The sequence below is a fragment of the Apodemus sylvaticus genome, chromosome 5 (genome assembly GCF_947179515.1).
Source record: "Apodemus sylvaticus chromosome 5, mApoSyl1.1, whole genome shotgun sequence".
Taxonomy (NCBI): domain Eukaryota; kingdom Metazoa; phylum Chordata; class Mammalia; order Rodentia; family Muridae; genus Apodemus; species Apodemus sylvaticus.
Window position 1 is genome coordinate 92,752,871 of NC_067476.1, and position 22,621 is coordinate 92,775,491.

At 36.2% G+C, this 22,621-nt stretch overlaps 1 protein-coding gene across 1 annotated transcript in view; it reads left to right on the top strand.

Annotated features, from left to right (window-relative positions):
* Slc5a12 (solute carrier family 5 member 12) overlaps nt 1-22,621 on the top strand; it is a 43,967-nt gene that overhangs the window by 17,785 nt on the left and 3,561 nt on the right. Inside the window, exons 7-13 of the mRNA XM_052181395.1 lie at nt 2,612-2,741; nt 4,026-4,114; nt 6,612-6,724; nt 12,399-12,466; nt 16,296-16,382; nt 19,159-19,325; nt 20,144-20,247. Of these exons, the coding sequence (XP_052037355.1) occupies nt 2,612-2,741; nt 4,026-4,114; nt 6,612-6,724; nt 12,399-12,466; nt 16,296-16,382; nt 19,159-19,325; nt 20,144-20,247 (758 nt within the window). The remainder of the gene's footprint in view (nt 1-2,611; nt 2,742-4,025; nt 4,115-6,611; nt 6,725-12,398; nt 12,467-16,295; nt 16,383-19,158; nt 19,326-20,143; nt 20,248-22,621) is intronic.

A 22,621-nucleotide genomic window follows, 5' to 3' on the forward strand; every position in this document is an offset into this window, starting at 1 on the left:
GTTTTTCACAAGTGCTAGAATCCAAAAGTAGGTCTACATGCTCATGTAGCAAGTATTCATACAACCATTTCCACAACTATTTCAGCCAAACATAACTATTTCTATTTCAGCATACTGTGCTTGGCTTCCCTCTTGATTAATTTTTGTCCTTATTTACTGAAAAATAAGTAGGCTAGATTAGGTGCATTGAGTAAGGAGGAGGAGAAAATCATCCTTCTTGCATATAGTTTCCACAGCAAGATGGCCCTGGTCATTTTTGATACATTGTGTTATCTTCAGCTGTTGCTTATTTTTTATGTGTTCAGAGGTAAACTGAGACACATTTTGATATTTTAAATAGTTAATTTTTTTTTTAAAAAAAACATGGTAACTGATGAATCAGGCAGTTTCATTTCAAATATTTCTTGTGGTACCACAGAGGGAATACAGGCATAAGGCTTTTACAGCACAAACAGAAGAAAGCAAAGAACTCTTGCTTTTGATTAAAGCTACATAACCGCCTTGCTTACTCATCCCTATAAGAATCCCCGATTCCTTGAGCTATTTGCTGTCTTCCCATAAGCTTGCCTTAAGCTTCTTCTGTTTCCCTAACTGTAGATACTTAGAGAAATGGAACCAATCAAGCTTCACTTTACATTTGCAAGTCAACCAAAGTTATGTTCCCTCCATGTCTAACTCTCTGCTTCAGGAGTCTTTAATGCGAGTAGCTAACCTTAACATTTCTAAGGAGAGATTTAAGATGTACAAAATGTAAGGCATGTGCCCATGGCTGCAGCAGCTCTCACAGGGACAGACAGTTTACTGTAGAATGTGAGAACAGGCACAGCTAGATTTTCTAGGTTCCAACAAAAATCCAGAACCGCCCACTTGCTAGAGAGAAGCCACAGACATTGTTCTATTATTTTATACAACTAGCAGAACTGCCCAAACTTCACTCTAAGTGGCGTTGCAAGCCCAGAGCTTCTCTCACAGTTCTTGGCCCTCACCTTTGCACTACTTCTTCAAACAATGTTAAAATATTGTTAAAATATTTCAATGTAAATTTCTTATTTTCACTGTAGGCTACATAGAATTGTCTTAAAATAACTCAACCATTTGTAAGTGAAATTCTAGAGTGGGAACTACCATATCACTATATTTACATTTTATGATTCAAAATGAAGAGACGAGATACATTATTTAGCATTCCATCAAGCCACCATGAAAATCTTATTACAGTAAACTATATTAAATAAGCTTTCCAAACATGGTCATCACTTTATCAAATAAATGAAATGCTGAAAAATACATGTATCTTTGATCTTAAAATTCATTTAAAATTTAAATTCAAACAAAAATCCGCCTTTAGATAACCTAGAATCAAATATATATATATATAAAGAGAATAATCTTTTGGTGAAATAAATAATAACTTTCTTTTTTCCATTTAATATTCTTACTTAGTTTTGAAACAGGATCTCTATTATTCCAGAATAGCCTCAAACTTCTAGGTTAAAATTGTTTCTCCTGCCTCTTGAATTGTTAGTACAATAAGTTTTTGTCATATTACTAAATATTACTTTCTCTTGTGATATGTTGAATTTCTGCTTAATAAATTAATAAATGGATCTTAGGATGTATATATTGCTCATCATTTTACCCCAAAACATCAAGAGTAACATATTGTATTTTTTAAATATTTATCATTTATTAAATAATATAGTGTTTAAGGAAGGCCATTATCTCGTGTTTGTACAGGAACGTACAGACACCAACATATTGAAAGAATTGCATGGATGTGAGCATGTAAATACATACATATATTTTTATGTGTCTCAAACATCATGCCATGGTCACCATGAAAAAAATGTATATTTTTACATTTAAATGTGGAATCATTGTCACATATTGACTGAATTAATACAATCAAAAAGGACCAGTGTGAGTCTCAAAACATTGAGATTTTTTTATTTTATTAGCACAATGTAAGGCCTGCTTACTTTCAAGTCTTCCATGAGATTAAGAATATGAGTAAAATCTTCACAGTCAGGTACATGAAAGCAATGTATAGGATCGTGAAAAAAACTCCCAACTACAATTGTGCTTGTGTGCTGTAAAATAAAATTAATTTCTGCAAATATTGTTTAAGTTGATATTCCTACTGTTGATTTTTCCTATTGTCTCTAAAATACTTTAACTTTTATCTGTTCTCATCTCCAATACAACTATAATCAATACTCATCTATTTTTAAGATATCACACTATTATCTCCCTGGAAGAAAAAATATTAAAATATAACTTGGCTTTTTTTGACAGTTTCATTAATTGAGTAGAAGGAATTTACTTAAAGTTATATAATAGGAATAATCATTATGTAAAATTTTATACAAGAAAATAAATCATATACCACACACATTGCAATTTTGGGAAAAACTCTTATTCAAAGGAAAATTCATCTAAAATCTTAACTTACTCAATTTGTCAATTCTCCCAAAAAGTGTGATGACTTTCAGTGTGAGGTTGTAAAGTGTAATGCTTCCTGGAATCTGGAGAATGAGCCCTTCGAAGTGTGCCCTTCAGTCTTTGCTGAGCTGCAGTGTTTCAGAACAGATGCTCATGTGCTCTTTTCTAGTGCCTTGTACTTTAACTTGCTGGGTCTCTGGATAATTGCGGTGTGTGCCATCTTCTCTGGCTTGATCATGTACTCCTACTTCAAGGACTGCGACCCTTGGACTTCTGGCGTTATTTCAGCACCAGACCAGGTATAACACTTTTCTGGTTTCATAGCAGGAATATGTTATGTAGTGGCAGAGTTATCCTTTTTCCACATAAACCTACCTCCCACTGGCCAAGTGCAAGTCTCCAGGTTCTTGCCCCAACTCCTGAGTGACCTCACACACAGTACATTCTAATATATAGAAGTGGGTCTACAGAAAGAGAGCACTTTCCCTTGTTCATGAAGGCAGTCTGAAGACAGGCTAAGTATCAATCCATGTGTTAGAAATACTCTTTTCTATGTAGTCTAAGAATGACTAATGATTCTTTCATCGAAAACTGAAGAAAAATGAACACAGTGTCAAGTACTTGGAATTACAGATTTAAAAATGGAGCCAGAGGATCAAGAATTTAAGGCTAGCATTAGTTACAAAGCGAATTTGAGAGGATTTCCTGGGCTGTATGAGACCATGTTACAAAACTACAAAAAAATAAACAAGGTAACATTAAATAATAAAATTGAACAAATAGGTTGAAGTAGCAAAAGCTGGAAGAAGCTGAGGAGGAGGGCGACCCCATAGGAAGACCAGCAGTCTCAACTGACCTGAACCCTTGAGATCTCTCAGACACTGAGCCACCAACCAGGTAGCATATATCAGCTGATATGAGACCCCTTACACATATACAGCAGAGGACTGGCCTCAGTGAGAGAAGATGCACCTAACCCTGGAGAGACTGGAGGCTCCAGGGAGTGATAAGTTCTGATGGGGTAAGGGTGGGGTGTGGAGTCAGCCTCTTAGAGATGAGGTAGGGAGGAGGAATGGGATGAAGAACAGTCTGAGGGAGGAATGGGAGGGGGATAATGAGTGGACTGTAAAGAAGATTAAACAATAAATAATTGAACTTTATTTTATTCTCATAATTCCTATTATTACATTCCCACCATAGCAAAATATGTCATGAAAATATAGATCACTAAATGTGGTTTTGAAAACTTAGACACAATATTCTCCTGAAAGGCATTCACTCTCCCTTTCTTTCCATATGTATTCAGCTGGCCCACGGCCATGTATAGCCTCCTTCCCCACAAGCTGGGCTACACCTAGGTTCCCTGAAAGATATATGTTAAGGGTGGGTTTTAGAGATTAACTCTAAATTCAGAGAAAAACATACAAGAAAAAATTCACACATTAAAGAAAGATACTGGGAACCAAATTTCTCATTTCAGGTGCTGAAATCTATATTTCAACATTTCAGATATTGATGAGCTGACTATTAGTACACCCCCCTCTCCCCCTCTCTCTATTTCTGCTTCTTTTTTTTTTTTTTAGCTGATGCCATATTTCGTCATGGAGATTTTTGCAACTATGCCAGGGCTGCCAGGACTTTTTGTGGCTTGTGCCTTTAGTGGAACTCTGAGGTTAGTATGTTGACAAGCTGCCGCTGTTGCTGCTGCCGATAATGATGATGATAATGATGATGATGATGGTGGTGGTGGTGGTGGTGGTGGTGGTGATGGTGATAGTAAGTTGACTGGAATGACGATGATCATGGTCAACTGTATACTGAGCACTTGCTGAGTGTCAAGTGGCCACTGCAGTGCTACACTTCTATGTGACTGTTGCTATCACATAACATATAAAAGAGAAGCTTTATCCTCACTCTCATCAGTCTGCAGATGAGGAAACTGAGGTTTCTTAAGGTTGACCGGTGGGGGGACTTCTCTTTGGTAAGTGAGTAAAGTGTGGATGCAGGACACAGGGCTATTTTTTATATCTACTTTAAAACTTTCTGGCTGTTATTTCAATATTGTCTCTATTCGTTCCCTCACAAAGGACTAAAGTGTTTCCATGGTTCCAGTGTTGATCAAAAGTCTAAAATGCTCCAACAACAGCTAGGACAAACTCAGATGTGAATACCTGAAAAACAATTTCCTTACTTTCAAATTCTGGCGGGACACACAAAAGGAGTGCCTAGCCAAAGACAAAATCAGAACCCAACACTACAGATATTAAATCCTAATATTCCACTCCTGATATTTGGTGATCTTAGTACTGGAAGATGGGCTCCCTAGGGTCTGTGTCCTTCCTGTTACTACTCACATGGTCAATACCTGAACCTGGTTTTCCCAGATGCCTGTAGCTTATTCCAATGCTGCTGTCTCTTCTGTCTTCACTGGGTCTCCATTGCAGCTTCGACTTTATGTCTGTGACTCCATTCCATTACCCTGTAAAGGGTTCCTTGCACAGCACGATCCTGCAGCATGCTGCCTTGTTGCTAAGCAATTTTTGAAATATTTAAATTATAAATCATTTTTGATATTATCTTTTTTTGTTTCGGAGTATGGTTAGTAAGGGAATCTATTCTATAATTATGAATAGCACAGTATATTTTTATGTTATTAATGAGTAAAACTATTAATCATCTACCCTATATAAGTGATGTAAAAATCAAGTAGAGCAGTGATATGTTTCCCTTCTAAATTGTCAGCCATTTGTCTTACTTTTTTAATAAATAAATCACATTTTACCAATGACTTGAGATATTACTTTTATTTCATCCTAATTCTTCTATATATTTCAAATATTTCATAAACTCTACATTTTTATTCCTCTCATTTTGTAGTCCTCCTCCTTTGGTCTGTAGCTGTAATGATATCAGTGCTTTTAATGAATATGATATATGATATTGTATGTATCAAAAGCTGCTTATTAGTTTTCTTTTACACGATTTTCTTTACATTGTATTTTAAAATCTCAATTATTTCTACTTGACCTTATGGGATATTTTCCCTTCAAATTATTAAAGTCACAAATATTTTTGAAATTTTCTTTTTTTTCTATGAATTATATTCTTTTGTCTCCCTCTGTAACAACTATGCTTTGTGAACAAGGCCAAATAATTGAAACCAAAATCATTGTTTTATTATATTCTTTAGATGGAAACATTCTTGGTTGATAATTTTTCACCTTTTAAATTTAATTCAGTTTTTTATTGAACTAAAAGATTCACGTTTTCTGTGTGGAATAGCTTTTATGCTATTTTGCAAAGAAAACACCAACTTCCTGATGTTTTGGCATGTCTATCACACTTAATTTTGTGATGTCAGATTGAGAGAGAGTGTGAGAGAGAGACAGCCAGGCAGCCAGATAGACAGAGACCGACAGCAACAGAGCAGCACTGCTGTTAGCTGTTTTTTGTGTCTTCTCAGGCTCTCTTTTTTTCTCCTTTACTAATTACAGCCCACACTCTCTGGAAGCTTCAGCTGTAGAGGCGACAGTCACCTTTGCTCCTCAATATGTAATACCTGCTTTTTATGAATCTTTTCCCTGCTTGGCTTAGCTGTCACTTTTAAAGGGACATCTGTCAGAGTCAGGACACCTTATAACTGTTCTTTATTAAAATTTCATGACTGTAATAAATTTTACAATTGATTGTTATATTCTAAGATAGACTACAAGGACTATGACTTTCAAAACTTACATATGAATAAAAGGATGTACAGATAGATACATTGTTCATTAATGGCAAACTGCACTTTGGGGTTAGGATAGTCACATCCTTGCTGCTTCCAAATGAGCCTAGAGCAATACTCTCCTCCATACACACACACACACACACACACACATTGCTGTATATGTGGAAAGTTCCTCCACTATTGCTTGCTATTTGTTACTATATTGTTAAGGGAAATTAATGGGAGTTATAAAATGAAAACATGTCTTCTTTCAGAGCATTTAAATAAATAAAGGTTGGAAGGATAAGTAAGGTTCTAGAACATGGACACTTATGGATATGTGTATTTCTCAATACTATGTTGCCTTGCCTCTCCTGGATGATAAGCCTGATACATGACTTATCCTTTTAAGTTCAGATCATTTTCTTGTGTGTTGTTTTGTTTTGTTTTTCTTTTGTAGCACAGTGGCTGCCAGCATCAATGCCTTAGCAACAGTGACCTTTGAGGATTTTGTCAAGAGCTGTTTTCCACATCTCTCTGACACGCTGAGTACCTGGATCAGTAAAGGCTTATGTAGGTATAGCTGGTGGAAATTCTACTCTGTATTATGAAAGTTAGATGTGATGCATCTCAGAATCTCCCACGTGCTGTTCAGGATGCATGAGTGGACATAAATACCCTCTGAGACACATAGATGTAGATTCTCAAGCTTCCAAAGTTCTTACCAGAAGGGTACCAGGAGGAAATGATGATCTACTTCAACCTGCTCTGGTCCTACTTTTCAGGCAGCTCACGCTCTAATCTCTTTACATCAGTGTCTCTGGATAATGCTGAGTTGATCTAACCAGACATTTTACATGTGGAGATGCTCTGCTCCAGACTCTGGAAGCTTCAGTCTGTAGAAGGCTGCATTTCTTTGCACCTCATGGTCTATGCTTGTGGTTTCTCCTTCATTCACCAAGGTCGTTCACCTGCTTTTAATGAATCTTTTCCTGCTTGGCCTAACTGTTACTTTTTAAGGGACATCTTTTGTCAGAGTCATGGCACCTTCTAACTGTCCTTCATTATAATTTCATAACTGTAATAAATTATAAAATAATTGTTATATTCTAAGATAGCCTACAGGGGATTATGAGTTTCAACACTTATGTGTTAATAAGTGGATGTACAACAGATAATTTGTGGCCAGATAGATTAACTGTCCACTTTATCTAATAATTATCCCTTGAAATCAAATACTTAATTTAGTCTCAGGAAATGAGTGTTTCTTGTTTAAGTAGAAGCTGTGTATTATCTCCTCAGCTAGAGGTGTGGGCTTGTTTGCTCTTCACTTACGCACCCTGGAATATTGGTTGGCTTGGTCTTAAGCAGGTCTTGTGCAGTCGACTACAGTTGTGAGTTCATGGGTGCAGAGTCCTGTCAGATCTGCATGACAATGTTTGACATAGTTCCCTCCAACCTCTGGTTCTTATATTTATGTCCCACTCACATCCAAATATTTCTTGAGGTTTGGTGGAGTGGGATAGATATAGATGATGGTTGTTAAGAAAGATTCAATTTTCTTTAGAGATGTTGTCTCTCACAGGTTAATCATGAACTGTTGGATGTCCCCATATATATGAATATACTCATATTGCTAATTGGACTCAGCAGAATACTAAAAAGTAATAAAGAGGAGTTGAAGTTGAGGGGGAAGTTTGGGGAAGAGATATGAATAATTGGAGTGAAATACGGGTGGTTTAATATAATTTAAAAATCTGTATGAATGAGATTCTCATTGATTTTTTTAATTATTAAAATTTCATATTATAATCACTTAAGAAGTTTTCACATTAAATTATATTTTCACAAACACTGCTTTTTTAGAATTTGATTTTTATTTTTGATTATTATATGTATAAGTGTATGTCTGAGTATGGGTTTGTACACATACTGTAGTGCCCGTAGAGGTCAAAAGAGGAAGTCAGATCCCTTGGAACTGGAGTTGTAGGCAGTTATGAGCTAGCTGATATGGGTACTCTAAACAACTCAAGTTCTCTGCAAGAACAGTGTGTGCTCTGAAATAATAAAATAAGCATTTACTTCCTGAACCCCAAGATTTGCTGCTTTTAAAGTATAGATAAATTATGTATCATATATGCTTAATATAGAAAGTACAGGAAATTTAGAAAAATAATTTAATTTGTAAATAAAATTATACCTATATAATCCTGTTTCTATTTTTTGTAGCAACTTACATTATGCCTTTTCTTATCTATGCTTTGAAAATGTAGGAGTTCAATGATTATACAATAATTTATTTAATAGCTTATTTTTTATATTCTTGTAACTTTTATAGTGGTTTGTTATTTTATGAGGTGATGAACTTCTTAAAATCATTTTCTTTCAAGTATCATGTATTTACTCCCTGTAGGTTATCATTTCTCCAGTTCAATTCATTTTCCAGGAAAGGACAAAATATCATTCTTTATGACTAACCACAGCTCAAGGTTCCTCTATGTGCTTTGACTTTTGATCTTGGGGGAGACTGTTTCCAGTGCAGTTGGCAAGCATGGAACTCCTACCCTAGCATTCTTCTTCCTGCATCTTTACTTTCAAAGACATTTTCATGTTTACAACTTAGAGCCCCTGATGGGCAGAGACTTGCCTTCAGGACAGACCCTGAGGTTTCTCTTCAATTACAGCTACTTTCTCTGTACTACCTTACCTCCAACTTTAAGTTGCCTCCTTCAAATCTCTGTCCATTCCTCCATATGTTTCTTGTCAGTCTTTCCTGACATTTTTCTTTTTATTGATTTTATGGATGATATGATTTTCTCTTAGTATTTTCTCCGATTCAAGTACTTACTAAGCTTGACCCTCCTTAGCTGAAAAGATCAGATTAGCTCTTAAATTCAGGGTGGTATAGCCACAAACCACATAACATTTTTTTAAGGTGTTTGATATCAGTGTGAAATTGCTATAGTTTTGTCCTGCTTTGTTGCTGTGTAAAGTTCATAGTCATTTACCTAACTCTTGCCTACTCACAAAATATAAATTGGATTTTACAGAAGTGTCATTATTCTATATAATAGTTTTATTATCCATTTCTTTATTCTTTTCACTTTAGCTATTTGTTTCCCTTGTTTTTAACTATTTGCTGTTTTTGTCATACTTTTTTCCCTCTGTATTTCTGATATATACGTTTCTCTTAATATTACTTTGAACTAGTCTCAAATAAAATTTCACAGTAGCTATTTTTACCTTTGAGTTATGTTTTGCTCCTTATATTTTATTATAAAAATAATGTGGCAACATATCAATTCCCTCATATAAATATATAATTCCCCATATTTTTCCCCTAAATGTTGTTGCAAGCACCATTTCATTTTCCATAATTATTTTAGCTTTCATATTAATAACTAGAATTTAGTATCCGTTTCAAGGCTTTTAATGTAAGAAATGCCTATGATGTAATGGAAAACTTTTAAGTACATACTTGTTGCGTTTTGACAAATCCATTGTCCTAGCTAGAATTACTATTATTATGATGAAACATCATGACCAAAAGCAAGTTGGGTAGGAAAGAATTTATTTGGTTTGCATTTTCATATAAACATTCATTGTAGAAAGAAGTGAACTCAGGAATTAAACAGGGCAGGAAACTGGAGGCTGGGGCCAATGCAGTGTAGTGGAAGAGTGCTGCTTACTGCTTGCCTAAGTGAGTTACTCAGTCTTCTTTCTTATTCAAACCAGGACCACCTGACCAGGCATGGCCACACCCACAGTAGTCAGGACCCTCCCACATCACATTTATTACAAATTAAGAAAATGTCCTGCAATTGCCTATTGTCCAAGTTTTGGAGGCATTTTCTCATTTTAGGATCCCACTTCTCTAGTTCTCAAGTTGTTCTAAAACTAGCCAGCACATGCTGCTATCTATGAAACCTCATTGCTTACTAAGACATATTGTCATGACCAATATCTTATAATGCTTTCCCATGACATTCCTCATCATCTACTCTCAGCTTCCTCTAGAGGAAAGCAACAACCAGATTTTGTTTATCTACTGTAGATTTTTGCCTTTCTTGAATTTCTTATAAAAGGAATCACACGATGACCCTGACTCTGTAATGTGTGTCTGCTCAAATACACACGTGCACGTACGTGCGTGCGTGTGTGTGTGTGTGTGTGTGTGTGTGTGTGTGGTATGCTTAAGTGAATGTAAGAAAACAAAACCAAGGATTCTAGGTATTAACTCTCATTTGTGCATGGCTCTGGATTAGTTCAGTTTGACATGATTAGGAATAATTGCATACAATTCCTTTAAAAACCCATTGTTCTTCAGTAGACGTGCTCTGTCAACTGTCAAGGTTTCACATTCACTTGAGATGCTTAGCTTTTGTATTTACCTTGATTTTCATAAAACTTGCTGGTGTTGGCTCCTGTGTTGTTTTTAGTTGAATGTTTATTTATACTCACATTTTTTTTTGCTTAAATGATCCTATACAATCTCTGTTGTAAATTGAGATTGCCAGTTTTTAAGTGATATTTTTTCTGATTATTTGGTGAATTATTTCTAGAAATATTCATTATATATTCACTAATATCTATGGTCTCATTGTACATGAATGATATGATGATATATTTTTTCCTTTATTTATGTTTGAACAAGGTTAGATGGAAACAATCACGTATTTGTGCACTGGAGTTTGTAGATCTTTTTCACTGCATTAATTAGAGACCCCAGAGGGAGAAAATGGGCAGCGCGGCCAATACAATCTCCAAATACTGGCAGATATTCATGGAAAAGTATGACTAAGGAAGAAGTTATTTCTGTACTGTGTTGCCTCATCATTGGAGCTGATGTAGATTTTGAAAGGCAAAATCAACATTGTGCAAGTATTTTGGGATACATTTTTGGATTTCTTTAGTGTAGTCTCTTTTCAAAATGTGAACCTTTAGTACAAAGAATAGTTTTGACTTTTTACCCTGGTGTATAGCGTAGCACTCAACCTTTAGGGAGGATCTATTAAGATTGATTCAATAATCATATTAGGAGCTAGGTTAGATCTTTGGGTGTTTTAGTTTCATTTCCTTTTTGGGGATAAACTAGTATAACAAATATAACCTAGGAGACTAAGGCTTCATTTCAGCTTATGGGTTACTGTCCATCATTACAGGGAAGCCAAGGTGACAGGAACTTGAAACAACTAGTTAACTCTACAGCCAAGAGCAGAGAGAATGAGTGTAGGTATGCTGTGTTCAGCTTGATTTCTCCATTTTATATAGTTCAGGATACCTTATGCAGAGGAGAATGGCAACAGTCACAGTGTGTGTGTGTGTGTGTGTGTGTGTGTGTGTGTGTTTGTGTTCCTACCTCAAAGTCAACAAGATAATCCTCAACAGACATTCACATGAACCAACTTGATGCAGATAATCCCTCAATGAGATTCCCTTCCCAAGTGTTTCTAGACTTTTCCAAGTTAACTATTAAAACAGTAGTGACCACACTGACTAAGAATGATACTGCCACTGTGTTTGTTGCTCTCTCTGATTCTGTCTGTCTCTCCCTTTATTATATTGATGAGTTATTATAGGAACATGCTCTTAGAATGGTTTTAAAATGGGTAAAACCAATACTTTTTAAAGAGAAGAAATCACCTTTAAAAGTCACTAGACAATAAAATGAGTTCAATGTCAAGCTTCTGTGGCATAAGAGACATCATATACATGTGTGTGTATAAACAAATTTGTTTGCTTATATATGAGCAAATCGATCACTAATTGTAACAATGTTATAGTATTACTAAGGACGATAAAGATGCTATGAATAAAACATGAAAAAGAAAAGAAAGAAACACTTTCAGATTTTGGAGCCTGTGTGGTACTGTGTATTAATGCTGATTCAGACATTAAAGGTGAAAATCTGTCTGTATTATAAAGAGTCCAGTAGCTTCTGCTTCTGCTTATTGCTGGTGAGTAGCCAACCTGGAATTATTGCCTACAAAATTAGCTTGGATTTGCTTAGACCATTTCCAAATTCACATTGTCCCACATGTCAGACTTCTGGAACATGAGAAAGAAATCTTTAAATCCTGGACTCAAGTTCTTTTTCCCTAGGAAAGATTACAAATGTGCTGAGTAGGGCTATGCTGGCTGTGTACAGAAAGTTTTCTTTCTACAGTAGGACTTGAGCTGAACACAGGGATAGGTGTTCAGTGTTGACCTTAAGGAAATATATCATTGCATGTTTTCTTTCTTGCAGGCCTCCTTTTCGGTGTTATGTGTACCTCCATGGCTGTGGTTGCATCCCTCATGGGGAGTGTTGTACAGGTAATGATAGAGGGAGAAGACATTTGATTTTACAGCAGAATTTCCCCTGTTTTCCTTTCTAATGCCATGGTTATTATTCTAAAGCCCAACATTAATATTTATGGAAACCGGATCCAATTGCAACATACATGAAAATTTCAACCAAAATTACTTTCAGGAGGTAAAAGTGGTAACAGTATGATTTGTTATGGGTCTATTTTCTCAGTTCAGAGAACATGTGTTTTCACATTCCCTCCAGTACCTTGTGAGCCCTTGTTTTCACTTTTTTACTGTGATAAGGAGTTTTAAAAAATCATACAATTTGATGAAATTATGAGTCTATGAAAAAATTAAGAGATTTTTTCATTTTCAGCTCTTTTGTAATTGAGGTGTGACAGGTTGTAGAGGAGGCAAGATACCCGTAGTGACTGATGGAAAGAAATTGGTATCTATAGTGAGTGAGTTAAGATAGCTAGACTCATCCTTCTGTTCTTGTTCAGCTGAATATTATGGCCCAACTGACTTGACTGGCTCAAATGTGTGCCAACTGACTTGACTGGCTCAAATGTGTGCCACACAGTCCACACAGCATGTACGCTGGCAGGCTAGCAATGGAAACCCCTATCTTGTCTTTCTGATGAGGTGAGTGTCTCTACAGTGATCAGTCATTTCTCTTGCTGCACCTGAGTAAATAAAAACAATTGTTATTTTTTTACTCTACTTTTTCACTATTTGAACATAGTAAATCAATATGCAGATTCTGGTTTTCTCTATGGAAACCAACAGAAACTCAAGTCTCACATGTCTGAATGACAGCACTGAGTCAACTTTCCTCTTCACAAAAACTATGCCTATACACGTGGCATATACTTATAGGTTGTGCTGGTGGCCATAATTTTCAGTGCCATAATAGCTAAATCACTTCTTTTAAATAGTGTTCTTGTTTCGTGTTTCATATATTTAAGTTAGGTATTCAAGTCCTGTTTTAGTGTACGAATTTACAAAATGTGTTTTGAAAAGTTTCAGTCTGTGAAAGGTTCCAAGGGAGACAATTGCCACAGTTAGGTCTCATCTGCATCAGGCCACACCTATGGTATTCTCTTAACACATGTGCTGAAACATATATTAGTATTTTGAAGGCTGTGAGAAATCCAATGGCTACAAAAACTGTTTATCTTGAAATAGTGTGCTGGAGGATGTGTCAGAGGAGAGCAGGAAGACTTTCTCAGTAATGGGGGCCTCAGAGAGCCCCAGTGAGACACCTCTGATTTGCATCTCTTTTCTCTCCTAGCTTTTAATCTAGCCCATTTCTTGTGTCTCATGTTCTGATATTCACTATTGGCAGATCTGAATTAACCAATGATGTAAAATTTCAGCTGGATTCCTTTCATAAGAGGAAGACACCAAAAGTAGTGAAGTGGTGACAAGATTCATTTTGATTAAAACTCAAAAGCCTTTTAAGATTCCTGAGAGTTAAAATGTTAAAATGTTGACACATATCTTGCCATATAATATTTCCAGACATTTTTATTGTTACTAAAGCAGATCTTCTCTAGATCATAAGCATTCTAACATCCAGAAGCCATGTCACAAAAATCAAGGCTCCATAGCAGGGGACAGCACTGACAAATACAGTGAGAGCGATGGGCATTTTACGGCCACCCCTAACATGTGGGACACAAACATGTTTCTGAGTTTTCTCTTGGAGTCCACATTAAATCATCACCAGAGAAAAAGTTCTGGAAGTGGGTCTAAGATAGCCTTCTGACATTTTAAGCAAAGTAAGCCAGCTAAATGCCATTGACAAGCCCTGTAAGCAGCTCTAGAGCTATAGAGTACACATTTGTCTACATCGTCCTCTTATTGTGGGAGAAGCTCAGAAGGAATATAGACTTCAAAGAAGATACCAAGTTAGACTAGCTATAAATTTGTCTCCAAATAAAGATACTGAATGACAATAAAAAAGAGGTAAAAATAACATTTTGTTGCCTTCATAGATTATAGATACACACACACACACAGGGAACATTTGAATATATATGTATTTAAATTAGAACCTCTTGGAATTAGAAATTAGAACCTAATTTCTGTTGTTTTTGCTCTGAGGCATAAGGCATTTCAAGTCCTTCTTCCATTCAAGAGTAGATACACATCTTTACTATTTTATTGACTCTTTTTATGATAGCTAGTAATTAGCTTCAAAATTGAGCTGCTACATCATGATGAATTAATCCTACCTCCAGGAACAAAAATAACACAGATATTAACTAACTAAAGACAAAGGAAAAGAAATTTAATTTCATATGCCCCTATGTTATCAAAGTGATAATAGAGATTGAAGTCTTTGAAAATGAATCAGGAAAAGAAATCATAATAATACATTGTAGCTCATGTTTATGGAAAAAAGAACATATGTTATAGCTGGAGGAAATGGGAAGATCTCTTGGCCATTTATATTTTTAAATAACAAGGAGGAAGTAAAATTTGAATAAATATGTTAATAGCAGAAACTTCAACTCCTAGAGAAGTCAATCTGATAGGCTTTCTTGAAGCCAATTTATTCTTCTTCTTCTTTTTTTTAGTTTGTCCGTTTATTTTTTTTTTACATTGCAGATTTTATTCCCTCCAACCCCTGTCCACCCTCCGACTGTTCCTTATTCCATACCTCCTCTCCACCCTCCTGTCTCCACGAGGATGTCCCTACCCCTCACCCCCAACCTCACCTGACGTGTAAACTCATTGGGGCCTTCAGTCTCTTGAGGGTTAGGTGTATCATCTCTGATTGAACACAGACCCAGCAGTTCTCTGCTGTATGTGTGTTGGGGGCCTCATATCAGATGATGTATGCTGCCTGTTTGGTAGTCCAGTGTTTGAGAGCTATCTATTTGTTTGTCATGTGCCACCCAGGTGATGGGCAGTCAAGAATATTCATCCTAGACAATCAAGAAAATCCATCCATATACTCTAGACAATGACTCATTCAGTTCCCACACTCACTCATGACAGTGAAAAAGTTTGTAGAAAAGAAACGTGTGGCTGCTAGAAAGACACTCAAGTCTATTTTCTTTTAAAGAGTGGGCAAAGGTCATATAAACCTCTGGATTTGTCTGCCTTTAAATTTTTACATTTTCTTTACCAACAACAGTCTTTTAAAAAATATCAAGAGATTTTGAGTTTGGTTTGTTTTGGGTTTTGTTTGTTTGTTTGTCTGTGTTTTTGTTATTTGAGTCAGGGCTTCTCTGTGTAACAATCCTCTCTGGCTCCCCTTGAACTCTCTTTCTGACCAGGCTGTAGACCTGCCTGCTCTACAGAGTTAGTTCCAGGACAACCAGGGCTACACTTGGAAATTTTACCTTGAATAACTAAATGTGAAAAATAAATAGAGAAAAAATAAGAAAGAGAGAGAGAGAGAGAGTATAAATAAATGGATGCTAAGATATCAATAACACAGATCACCATAATATTATGAGGCTAAGGAGAGCTCACACAAAGGGTCCTATCATGACTGCCCTCCAGAAGACCCAACACACAGCTGAAAAGATAAGATGCAGATATTTGCACCTAACAAATGGACAGAATCTGCTACAGACACACACATACACACACGCACACACACACACACACACAAACACACTGCGATGTAAGTATATGCAGAGCTGTCTCTGTATTTGTAATGGTATGCATATATATCATTATATACTTATACAATTCTTGACAATAAACTTATAACTGATTTAAAAACATATGATTAATGAATGTAGCTCCAACATATGATTAATGAATGTGGTGTGAGGGGAGGCTCTAAATGCCCTGGGATTGTCAGGCTGATAGAGTCTGCTTTGTCTTACAGGCTGCCCTCAGCATTCATGGCATGTGTGGAGGACCGATGCTAGGTCTATTCACTTTGGGACTCGTGTTTCCGTTTGTAAACTGGAAGGTAAGGATTCTATCCCTCTCTTCACAAGCCCAGTTCAAATTCATTATCTTCATTTTCTTTTTCCTCTTCCCTCTACTTGGGAAGGCTGATTGTTTTTGCCAGAAAACAGACAGACAAACAAACAAACAAACAAACAAGGAAATTTACCAACAAAGCTCCTGAAATTCATGTCACCTATATTTGTATGTTACAAACATACATATACAAAGGTATAGAATTAAACAGGTCCTGGGCCTTCCATTATAAGACTGTACTAAAACCTGCTTAGAGCCAAAAACAAATTAGGGAAGAACTGACCTGGAATGGTCATATGTCAAATGCTTAAGGCATAGAAAGGACAAGCCAGAGATATTCTCGCATCTAGATCTCCCTTTGCATGTCTGTAAATAAATGTAAGTAGAGTGTATATCAGGTATAGGCCAGATGAAAAAACTCTAAGAAAAGTAATGTAGCACCAATTAAAACCATTTAAAATATAATTTTCTCTGTCTAATTGAACAGTCACTTGTATTGCAATCCTCTACACACTTACATGCATGATTGCAGTGACTCAGAAAGCCTGCTGTAGTTATATATAAATTGAGTTTGATGGCTGATCTGGTTATATGAAGATAGTTATCTGGTTTTGCTGATATTATAATAGGTAGTTTTGTAGAATTAGGTAGTGAACTTGGACATCTAGTGAACATTTTGGCATTTATAAAAATTATGCATTCTTATTAGGAGACTGAAAATTTTTCTGTGGTATTTAGGTTTATAAAAATGTTTATGTCATAGGTTATAATTTGTGGAAATACCTAGTTATTAAACCCATACATTCAAAAGACATATTCAGTAATGTACATTTTTACTAGAATACATACTAAAAGAAAAACAATAGCCATGCTTATGTGGACATAGGAAAGACCATAAGGTCTCAGTTCTACACAAAGTAATACATGCTACTAAGGAATAGTGAGGGGGGAGAAATAGTCTACCCAGGGAAGAGCACATGAATTGGTTATCCAGTATAAAATGGTCAATCATGAAACCATACACATAAAAGTAATATTATACATACTAATCAAGTTGTATTTAAAAATGCACACACACATACACATGCGTATATACATACCACATACATGGAATAGCAATCAATAAAATAGGCCTTCAATTTGAAAGAGATCAAGGTGTTCAGAGGAAATAAAAAGGAACATGATATTTTTACATTTTAATATCAAAAATTAGAGGAGGAGTGAAATAGAGACTATCCTTGTTAGTCTGCCCTAGTTCTTCTGATTATCTTCATGATTATTAGAAAAATCATGTTGTTCTATATAAAGGATAGTAAATATTATGAAGTTGTGCCATCTCTTCTCTTGTTCACTGACCTTAACTACTCTATCATTAATCTTCTTTGCAGGGACTACAGGGATAGCTGCAGTTTCTGCCTCAATAGGGCTGTCTAGGTAGCTACCTAGGTTGACTTGCCAGCATCTTTTACTGTTAGGTTGAGTTCAGGAAATTTGATATAGTACAAACGTAGCTACATAGCTGGATTTCTGTTTGGCTGTATGACCTGCAATCCAAGAATGTTTGGACATTTTTTAAGTAGGTCAAAAGTCAAAGTGAACCTCAAAACAATACATTAATATCAAATTTTAATGTCCATCAATAAAGTCTGACTGAACTAAAACCAAACTCGTGTGTTTGGTATTTTTCATGATTCTTTTAGTTCAAAGGCCAAGATGAATAGCTGTGATATACTTCACAGACCATAAAGCATAAAACATGTACCTGGGCCATTTACAGAAGTTTGCAGACCTCTTGTCCAGGTCAAAGCACAAGTATTCATTTACACCTGTTGATTTAATTTCACCAGACAATAATGGAGAAAGCATTCTAAGCCCTTACAAAGGACTCCTTTTGTACATAAAGAAACTCAACAAGCTGTTTTCTTCCACAAAAGTCTCAACTATATAATGGCAAACAGCGGGTGGGTGGGTGGGGGAGGCACCCTAATAGAAGTAGCGGGAGGGGGGATGGGATAGGGAGCTTCCAGAAGGGAAACTGGGAAAGGGGATATAACATTTGAAATGTAAATATTCAATAAAAAATGAAGTGTCTAATGTCACTTTTCCAGCAATCCTAGTGTTTGTTAGATTAGTTCTGCTTTTTTACAGGATAAATTATCCATCAATTTTCAACTGATTATTAAGAAATATAACCTTTAAAAGTCTGGAATAATAAAAATACACTTACTCGAGTTTAGAATCAATCAATTAATCAAACAAACAAAACCCAAACTAGAGTGTCAGGAGACTTTTCTAATTTGTGAAATGAAATCACAGCCAGACTTTCTGTATAGTATCTCTTGATAAAAATTGACTATGATGTCTCAAATTTTTTAATAGCTTCTGAAATTCTATTGAACTCTAAGGCTTCAAGAGTAACAGGATGAATAAAGAGACGGCAGAAAAAAATCATTTAAGGAACAACTTATTCTTACTTAAAATAACTTTGTTAGCTGGGAGGGGGTTTATGGTCTAGTATGCCTAAGTGCCTAGAATCCACACCCAGCACTTAAACTAAGTAAATAAATATGTAAATAAATTTGCTTTCTGAGGGTTGAAATGAAGGCAGTTTGAGCTGTTTCAAATGTATGTGACTAAGATTTAAGGTGGACAGCTTGGATCTCCTCATATCACTAGTCATATAAAAAAAAGCATTAATACCTTATATCAATATTGCAAGGAAAGTGTTCATCTAATCTCTCATTGTAATTTTCTCCCTCAAGGGTGCTCTAGGAGGACTCCTTACTGGAATCACGTTGTCATTTTGGGTGGCCATCGGAGCTTTCATTTACCCTGCACCAGACTCTAAGACATTACCTTTGCCTCTATCAACAGACCATTGTGTCGATCTAAACATAACAGCAACAGTAGCCCCACAGCTTTCCAGCAGGTATGAATGCTGACTTTAAAGATATCATACTAAGTCATACTATTAGGTTGGAATCAGGAAATATTGACTTAGCAAAATCATAGCCACATCGCTAGCTTTTTGTTTGAAGGTATGGCCTGCAATCTGAGAATGTTAGATCATAGAATGCTAATTATATTCTACAATCTAAGAATGTAATTATATATATATATATATAAACATTGTGAGGTCACAAAGAGTTCCACAGATGGCCATTCCACTGTATTCAGATAAACAAGAGTAAGAGTAGTACATTGGAGTGTTGAAGAACAGAAGGGGGTATTGATCCTACTGCAGTGTCTGAAGGCTGTGTTCTTTCTCTGTATCTATAATCCTCTGCTTTTATCCCATAAAAGCTCTGACACATCTCTTTGGAGACTTTATGTTAATTCCTTTACATAGGCAAATGTCTATCACAATTTTTCCAGTAAATCTGAGTTTAATGAAAAATTGATAGGTAAGTAACTGACAAGGAATGGAACACATGCACCTCATTGCAAAATCTCTCTCTGTCTCTCTGTCTCTCTCTCCTTTCCCCCTCTCTCTCTCTTTCTTTATATACACATGTATATGTACATATATATCTATATTTATAAATCAGAGATGATGTGAATTGTATATAATGAAAAGTCAAAGTAACTCATAATTATTTTTATGAAAGAATTTAAGAGCAGCATATGAAATTTTGGGATTTTAAGAGAAGCTAGAACCCAAAGGGAACAACAAGTGCCCCTGAAGGGAGGAGTCCTTATTTCTGAACAATGATCGGAGTTGATGACCTGAGCTGCTTCTCTCCACAGACCTGTCCTCGCTGACACTTGGTACTCACTCTCCTACCTTTACTTCAGTGCTGTGGGCTGCCTGGGATGTATAGCTGCTGGAATCATCATCAGCTTCCTGACAGGTAGGTTATCTGGAGCCCCACCTCTTTGAGGCCTATTTCATGACGTTGTCAACCTGGCAACCTCACTGATTTGCTTCTGAGGGCACCACAAGATGCCTTCTTCCTGAGGTGCTTAGTCCTGCTGCGACTAGATGTCCCAGGGTGGGGTAGTGCCCAAACTGGGCTTCCCCTTCTTGAAGGGGAAGGGGATGAGGTAATGGGGTGGATGGATTTGCAAGGGTGGAACTGAGAGGAGAGAAGGGAGTGGGGCTGAGATTGGGATATAATGTGAATTAAAAAATAAATTGTGAAAAAAGTCTTCCTCTCAAAGACACACCTACCATCTTTAGGCTGATCCCCCCTCCCTCTCTCCATCTCCTTCTCCTTCTCCCTCGCCCTCTCCCTCTACCCTCCCTGTGTAAAAATCAGAAAATAAGTAAGACATTTTGAAACAATCCCGTTATCATACAGGTATAAGAAATTCTTTGAAACAGCAAGTATGAAGGAAGACTACAAACGAAGTACTATTTTACATTTTCATGTTATTTTACATTCAGGATTTCATTATAAGGCTTTGAGGCCTGTGCACTGTGCATGGGACAACAAAGATGAAAAACAAGGGATATGGGAGATATACTTTAAACTGTTCTCACAGGGTCTGTGCCTTGGTACAATATTGTTCAGAGGATGGAGAATCAAGGTTGCAATAAAAGTGGTGATTTTGGTGGCTGGAGAAATATATTAGTGGTTAAAATCAGTGGCTGCTTTTCCAGAGGACCGAGTTCAATTCCCAGCACCCACATTGCAGCTCACAATTGTCTATAATTTCAGTTCCAGGGAATCTGAGGTCCTTTTCTGACCTCAGTGGTCAATGTAAGTTCATGGTTCACAGACATTAATGCAGACATAATATCTATGCACAGAAAATAAAAATAAGTAAATGAATAAAAGGAATAGTGATGCTTCCTCTTCAAATCTTGCTTTATTCCTTTATAAAATTCAGTTATTTGAAAATTTTCTTACATACCATAGTCACAGACTGAAATAGTTACTTTCATTAATGCTTGATCCTCAAGGTCTTACTGGTGAAGGATGTTCTAAACTAGGATTAGGGAGAACAACAGAGATCCCTAGTTGAGTTACATTTTAGTTCTTAACCTTCCTGTGATTTCCTGGGTTTCAGCACCATTGTTATGTTCATAAAAAGAGAAAGAGATTTAGAGCTGCCCTCACTTTAGCATCTACTACCTCTCTCCGGAACTCTTAATTTTTGATTTTAGGGAAACAAACATCTAAACCAAATGAAACAAAACACTCAGAATCTAATTAAGAGGAAAAAAGGACTCTTTTGAAGAAATCTAGCCTGCCCTAGCATGGCATGGCAAACACAGCACAGGCAGTTTTTAGCCTTTTCCTCTCTTTTGCTAAAAAACAAACAAACAAACAAAAAAAAAACAAAAAATAACCATAGATTATGTTCCTCAAGCTAGCCCCCAGGTTCCGTTCCCTTATTTGGACATTGACTCTTTCCTGAGACAAAACACCTAGGATCAACAATTAAAATTTATTACCTGGCCAACATATTGAATCAGAACTTACCCACCCAACCTATCACACACTTCCTGTTTTTTTCTTAAAAACCTACAAACAAACAAACAAATGAAAAAACAAACAAAAAACCTGCTTGCATCTTTGTCTGATTCAGAGGCAGTCTCAAATCCCTTGCTTGCCCCTCTGGGGTAACAAATCTCCTTTGTGCTGAAAAATTTGTTAGCAAATTTTAGGCCCTTGTCTATATTATGTAAATTATTTTTACAGTGTTTGCTATTTAGTTGTCTATTTAAAGATGTTGTTAGTATTCTGTTGCTAGGTAATTGTGGGGTGGAGCTTAGACAGAATACTAACAGATATTACCTTGCCTGATTTAATACATATGATCCAGAACCACTCTGACATTCTTCATTACAGGAGTCAGCTCTCACACTCCATCCTCGACCTCTACCAATCTCTCTCTCTCTTTCATTCTTTCTCTCCCTCACTCCCTCACTCCCTCACTCCCTCACTCATACCCTAAGAAAAATTATACTACAATTTTTAAGATCACAGGTGGTTACTTTCTTAATGCATTATTTACTAATCAGTATAAAGTTCCATACTAACAATACATGTTTGAAGTGTGCCTAGTCTGTAGAAAGCACTAACAAATACCAATTTAATTAGAACTCTACTTGTAAAGCACCTTTTGACAGAAGGATGTAATACTGTGGAACATGTTATTTGAACCTCAAAATATTGGAGAGGCACACGAAGGTACTTAGACATAATTACTGGCCACAGAAGGAATCTGATCAATGTGTTTAACCCTTGCTACACTGTTTCCTTCAGGAACCTTTGG